The 7,500-nt window shown below is 39.5% G+C and overlaps 1 protein-coding gene across 1 annotated transcript in view; it reads left to right on the top strand.

The window, feature by feature from the left end:
• The window catches only part of LOC113814524 (protein obstructor-E), a gene marked incomplete at its 3' end in the record, with an annotated part of 18,988 nt that extends 11,568 nt beyond the window's left edge, over nucleotides 1–7,420 (top strand). Inside the window, 2 exon segments of the mRNA XM_070119668.1 lie at nucleotides 6,401–6,643; nucleotides 7,232–7,420. Of these exon segments, the coding sequence (XP_069975769.1) occupies nucleotides 6,401–6,643; nucleotides 7,232–7,420 (432 nt within the window).
• Between the last annotated feature and the right edge of the window lie 80 nt (nucleotides 7,421–7,500).

The raw sequence follows: 7,500 nt of genomic DNA, 5'->3' as shown, positions 1-7,500 counted from the left end.
TCTATCTATTTGTCTGTCTATCAGTCTGTCCTCCCACCTGTCCCCTTTCCTCCCTCCCCCCCCTCCCCCATTTTCTATCTCGTTCGCTCTCTCCTTCCCTCCCCCCCCCCCCCCCCACCCCCTTCCCTGACGCTCGCCACCAGGTGCCAGCTGCCTCCACGCGGACTTGGCACCCCCTGGCACCTTGCTCTAGAATGCATTTTTTCTCAAGTTCTTCTTATGTTAAAATAATGAAGCTGGAGATACTGATGGTTAATTAAAAAAGGAAGAAGGAAAGAAGAAAATACAAGAAATACATACATATAATTAGTGTGTATATATATGATATATATATATATATATATATATATATATATATATATATATATATATATATATATATATATATATAAACTCATAGACGTGGATCCAGTTTGACAAGTTATGTCGTTAGTATTCTTTGATGTTACAAATGAAAGTGTGCCGCTTAATTGAAATCTCGCTACAGTATATAATTCATATATTTAATTTCCAGTAGATCCACAGAAGAAAAATTATTTATTTCTAGTTTCTGCAAATGGGAGAATGATGAAAATGAATTATCTTATTATATCCCTTTTCATTGGTTCTGTTATTTATTTTTTTTAGATATTTGTTACATTCCTCTTTGGAGATCTATAAATTATTTTCCTCTTTATGTATTATTCGGTGAAGATTAGAGGATTTAGATAAACATGTCCAAAACTTGTTCTGTTTGTACTTATCGTTTTCTTTTCTCTCTCTCTCTCTCTCTCTCTCTCTCTCTCTCTCTCTCTCTCTCTCTCTCTCTCTCTCTCTCTCTCTCTCTCTCTCTCTCTCTCTTTCTCTTTTTCCGTGTTTCGTGCCTTCATAATATATTATATATTTTGATAAAAAGAAATGGGTAGGTAAATTGTTCAGTAATCTCTCTCTCTCTCTCTCTCTCTCTCTCTCTCTCTCTCTCTCTCTCTCTCTCTCTCTCTCATCTCTCTCTCTCTCTCTCTCTCTCTCTCTCTCTCTCTCTCTCTCTCTTTCTCTCTCTCTCTCCATCTTTCTCTCTTTCCATCTCTCTCTCTCTCTCTCTCTCTCTCTCTCTCTCTCTCTCTCTCTCTCTCTCTTCATTTATCTTTCTGTCTATCAATCCACATATCTTCCTCTCCCTCTCTGTCTCCCTCCTTAGAATCAGCCACAACAATTCCCCCTTAACTTTCATAACAAATACCACACACGAAGAAATATATCACTTCCAAGATAAATGTTCTGCAGCAAAGTCACTGAATCTGACATGAAAGAGGACGGAAACTGTGCTGAATCTGACATGAAAGTGGACGTAAACTGTGCTGAATCTGACAAGAAAGTGGGCTTAAACTGTGATGAATCTGGCATGAAAGTGGACGGAAACTGTGCTGAATCTGACATGAAGTGGACAGAGCTTTGTGCTGAATCTGACATGAGTAGTAACCGTGCTGAATCTGACATGAAAGGGACGAAATCAGTTGAACTGATAGAGAAAGGGATGAAAATCAGGTTGAATCTAAAAGAAAGTACAACTGTGCTGAATCTGGCAAGAAAGTGGGCTTAAACTGTGCTGAATCTGGCAAGAAAGTGGGCTTAAACTGTGCTGAATCTGGCAAGAAAGTGGACGTAAACTGTGCTGAATCTGGCAAGAAAGTGGACGTAAACTGTGCTGAATCTGACATGAAAGTGGACGTAAACTGTGCTGAATCTGACATGAAAGTGGACGTAAACTGTGCTGAATCTGACATGAAAGTGGACGTAAACTGTGCTGAATCTGACATGAAAGTGGACGTAAACTGTGCTGAATCTGACATGAAAGTGGACGTAAACTGTGCTGAATCCGAAGAAGTGGACTTTCACGTGACAGTCGACTATGTCACCACATTCACCACTTTCCCCCCATGTGAACCATTATATTCCCCTGCCTATTACCCCCTTTACATATCTTTTCACTTTTGCATCTTCGTTTTTTTATTTATTTTTAGACTGTTTTTTTCTTTTTGTTCCTTTGTTTGTATTTATTTATAAATTTTTACTTTTCTTCGTGGTAAAAAAAAATCGTTGTAATTAGTTTCCATCTTTTCATTTCAATTTTCATCTGGTTCTATTTTGTTATTACGTTCTTCACTATTTCTTCAACATGAATTGAAATCTTTTAGTCTTTCCATCATTTCTTTTTCATCCATTTCCATCTACTTATTACCGTCTCCCTTTTTCTTTGTTCTCCCCCGTTTCTTCTCTTCTCCTTCTCTTTCTTCCTTCATTCGTTATTGTTTCCTACCACTTTCTGTTCTTTCCTTCGCTTTCTCCCTTTTAATGATGATGAAAATGACGATTGTCTTCTTCGTAATAATATTGATAATGATATCAATTATGCTGATGGTGAGAGTGATAATGATAATGACAAAGATAGTAGTAATAAAAATGATAATGATAGTGATGCTACTGGTAATATTAATAATGATAATAGTGATAATAATGATGATAGTAATTATCATAATGATAATGTTGATAATAAGGATGGTGATGCTGATGATAATGATTATAATAGTGATATTAATGATGATAATAATAGGAATGAGAATGGTAATAGTGATGATATTCATGATAATGATAATGGTGATAATATTAATGAAAATGATAACAGCAATAATAATGGCAATAAAAGTAGTGATAACGATAATAACAATGATAATGATGATAATAACAACGATAATGATAGTAATAGTGATAAGGATGATATTGATCATAATGTTAACAGTGATTGTAATGATAAGGATATTACTAAGCATTATTATAATACCAAAAGTAGTAGTAATAAATATTGTTGTTATCAACACTTGTATTATCATTATCTTATCAGTGCTATAGAGGTAATGCCAATCATCATTATTGTCATTATTATTATTATTATCATTATTATTATTACCATCACCATTATTATTGTAGTTGTTTTTTATCAATATTATTATTATCAACGCTATTATTATCGTCATCATTTTTATTATCCTTATCACTACAGTTATCATCATCACCATTACCATTACCATCATCATCATCATCATTACTTTTGTCCTTATCATTATTACTATTATTATTATTATTATTATTATTACTTATTAGAATTATGATCAGCATTAGCATTATATATATATATATATATATATATATATATATATATATATATATATATATATATCATATATATATGGTATCTTTCTTATAATTATTAGCATTATTTTTATCATTATTACCATCACCATTACTATCATCGTCAACACACCGAAAAAAAATGTATATTTTGATATAGCGTAGAACCGCTTAAACTAAACTTTCAAACCACCCACAAAGCGTTAGAATAAACAAACAGACAAAGAATATATACAGAAGGAGCAACAGCTGTTACAAGGGAAGGGACAAGGTACAGTCGCGCACAAAAAAAATCGGTCTCGAACATCCGCTCAATACCACACCTTTTTTGTACAGGGTGAGACAGATTCGAAGCTTCAGTTTGTTAAAGGATTTTTTCTCTCTTTTGAGTGTGTGTGTTTGTGTGTGTGTGTGAGAGAGAGAGAGAGAGAGAGAGAGAGAGAGAGTCCGGTCATAGCAACGGGTCTGAAGAGGAAAAGGCAATGAAGGAAGAAGGAGATATATAAACGTGTTGTGGGTGGGTGGGGAGGGAGGGAGGGAGGGAGGGAGTGTGTCGGTGAGCATCTGAGGGTGATAGTGAAAGTGGGATCCCCCCCTTCTCCCCCTTCCCTCCTTCCCCCCACCACGTTTCACCCTCCCCCCATTCTCCTTCTTCCTCCCTTCTCTCCCCTCCACTCCCCTCTCTTCCCTCCCCCTCTCTCCTCCTCCCCGCCCTCCCCTCTTCCCTCCCTTCTACTCTCCCTCCCCTCTCTCCTTCCCCTCTCTCCTTCCCCTCCCCTTTCTACCTCCCCTCCTCTACACTCTTACAGCTGCCTGACCCTGACTCGGTGCTGCTTGTGATCTAGTTATTAGGCTGAGTGGATGCACGTATGTACTCGCATTTGCCCTTATAAGGAGACGGATAGGGTACAATGTATACACTGTGCACATGATGACTATCCGTTTTGCAGATTTGTTTTCCCTTATTGTCTGGTGACCTTATTGTGTTTCCCTTTTATTTTTCACCGTACTGATATTCGAATTCGTCTATATATGTACGTATTTATGTGCATGCACGTTTATACACTTATATATAAATGTGTGTTTACGTCTCTGCACACACACACACAATATATATATATATATATATATATATATATATATATATATATATATATATATATATATATACATATATATATGTGTGTGTGTGTGTGTGCGTATGTATGTGTGTGTGTGCGTGAGTGTGTGTGTGTGTGTGTGTGTGTGTGTGTGTGTGTGTGCATATATACGCATACAATATATAAATATGTGATACAAACGCGTACTCACACCGCAGCCCCTGTGCGTGTCCTTGTAAAACAACAAAGAAATGATACACCATCGCCGAGCACTCTTTAACAAAAAGAAAAATCGAAAACCGATACGAGAGTCCCCCAGGGTGTTCCCTTCATCCAACTCCCACCCCCTTCCCCTCCCACACCCCTCCCCCACACCCCTCGGCCACGCGTTTCGGTGGTGGGTCCTGGAGGGAGGGGGGGGTGAGGGGCAAGGACCCGCTCCCCCTCCCTCCCCCCCCTCCCCCCTGAAGCTCCGGGAAGGCTCAAGGTTGGTCACATTTCACCTCACAAACGAAGGCCCAAAAGTTTTGCTGTCTCGGCCTTTGTCTCTCTCTCCTTATTTTCACTCGCGGTATGGAGCGAGCCTTGCTGTTCAAATCCTATAATCCTCTTCTTTTTTTGTAATTCTTCGAGACATCTACCATTTTTTTCCGCCCGCGTTTACGAATAGGTCGATTGTTTTTGTTGCCTCTTTTTTTTTCGCCTCTTTTTTTCTTTTTCTTTTTTTTTTACTGGTCAATCCGACTGGATTCTCTCGCCCCATTTGCGCCAGAAGGTCAGACACCACGCGAGGGAAAATATATTCACGACTCGATCCCTCTTTTCTCTCTAATCCCTCTTTATCTACGTGTCGACTGCGTCTTCCTCCGCCTTCATGAGCCTTTCTGTACCCTCTTCCAAGTGGTATTTCTTTCTCGTTGGCGTTTTCTCGAAGGAACTCTATGTACGTGTAGCTGCAGTCCTTGAGGTGTTCGCGCACTTTCTTGGCCTGGATTCGGAGGTACACTGACCTCTGCTCACGACCGATCGACTTTGGTCACTCGGCGTCTCGCAATACTCTCTCGCTCGCTGTCTATTGGGTCTCTGTCTTCCTTCTTTCCAAGTTTGGCTGCTAGTCTGTCTGTCAGCCTCTCTCTTTCTCTTTTGTTTCTCTCTTTCTTTTTCTGTCTCTCTGCCTCTCTCTCTCTGCCTGTCTGTCTGTCTCTCTTTCTTTCTCTCTCTCTGCCTCTCTCCCTCTCTCTCTCTGCTCTCTCTCTCTCTCTCTCTCTCTCTCTCTCTCTCTCTCTCTCTCTCTCTCTCTCTCTCTCTCTCTTCTCTCTCAGTCTCTCACTCTCTCTCTCTCACTCTCTTGTTCTCTCGCTCTCTCTGCGTCTCTCTCTCTCTCTCTCTCTCTCTCTCTCTCTCTCTCTCTCTCTCTCTCGCCTCTCTCTCTCTCTCTCTCTCTCTCGCCTCTCTCTCTCGCTCTCTCTTGCTCTCTCTGCTCTCTCTGCTCTGCTCTCTCTCTCTTGCTCTCTCTCTCTCTCTCTTTCTATCTATATATATATATATATATATATATATATATATATATATATATATATATTATATATATATATATTTATATATTTATATATATATTATATATATATATATATATATATATATATTTATATATTATATATATATATATATATATATATATATATATATATATTATATATATACATTATATATATATATATATTATATATATATATATATTATTTATTTATTTATATTTATATATATATATATATATGTATATATACATATATATATATATATATATATATATATATATATATATATATAGATATAAACATATGTACATACATATACATACATATACATACATATACATATATATACATATATATAAACATATATATATAGATAGATAGATACACATATGACTATGTGTCTGTGCACTTGCTTTTGTCTATCCATATTTTTTCCTTCCCTTTTCAATTATTTTTTTTCAATTTCCTTTTGCCATTATCCTTCCATATCATTGTGCCCCTCTTCTTCTTCCTTCTCCTGCGCCTCCTCCAGGAAAGAAAACCATCTCGGCTGCCTGTTCCACAAACCCTTCTACAGGACCCTCTCCCTCCTTACAGGTGCCTGTGAAAAGCTGCCCCAGGGACCCGCCGTGGTGTACCCCGAGATCACGTCCTGCCCCGAGAACTATGGCCTGCAGCTGTACCATCACCCCGTCAGCTGCAACCAGTTCTACAAGTGCGCCAACGGAACCCTCACCCTGGAGACCTGCGAGAACGGCCTGCTGTTCGACGGGAAGGGCGCCGTGCACAACCACTGCAACTACCACTGGGGCGTCGACTGCCAGGGACGCGAGGCTGATGGTGGGTCCCACGCCGGGAGGGTTTCCCATTTTCTTCTTCGTTGTCTTCTTTTTAGGGGGGACTGTGCTGTCCTTCTTTGGTCTTGTTTTGATATTCTTTTAGTTTTCGCCTGTTATCACACTTTAGCTATAACTGGTGCGAAGGATAATGAATAATAAACATAAATTTGATATCTGTTAAACAAAGATATTCATTTCAGATTTCGAGATCAAGTGATATCAAATTAAAGCAAATAAGAAATTTTAAAGATTGAAGGCACAAATGCATACTCAAAAACATGAATTCAAAATGTTGATTGGAGGCATTTTAGGACAGCAAGAAATTCATGAATTTATAGCATGTCGTTTTTTGTTTTTTTTTTTGTAGTCACTCATGTGTTACACATAAATCTATATTTGTATAGTATATATAAGAGGCACCGGTCATACATACATATATAGAGCACCGAAAATACCAGCCAGTCCGGACCTTAGCTCCCCAGTCCGGAATTTTGCTCCCCAGTCTGGAATTCTGCTCCCCAGTCCAGACTTTAGCTCCCCGAGTGTGCCACCACTGACCTTTCCTTTCCCCCTCCCGTCTGCCCCTCAGTGACCCCCATCGCCCGTGGCATCTGCGAATACGCCTTCGGCATCTTCTCCAACGGCGCCTGCGAGACCTACTACACCAAGTGCGCCTACGGAGAGCCCGAGGAATTCCCCTGCACGCCCGGACTCGCCTACGACGAGAGGATCCACGGCTGCAACTGGCCCGACCTCCTGGAGTACTGCGTCCCCGAAGGTGGGTGGCGCTCGCTCGGCGTCTGCGCGGAACTGCTGGCGTGGCGGTCCTTCTTTTCTTTCGCTCTTCCTTCTTTTATC

The sequence above is a fragment of the Penaeus vannamei genome, unplaced genomic scaffold (assembly GCF_042767895.1).
Source record: "Penaeus vannamei isolate JL-2024 unplaced genomic scaffold, ASM4276789v1 unanchor506, whole genome shotgun sequence".
Lineage (NCBI taxonomy): Eukaryota > Metazoa > Arthropoda > Malacostraca > Decapoda > Penaeidae > Penaeus > Penaeus vannamei.
Note: the sequence above shows the minus strand (reverse complement) of the source record. Positions and strands in the feature narration are given on the sequence as shown.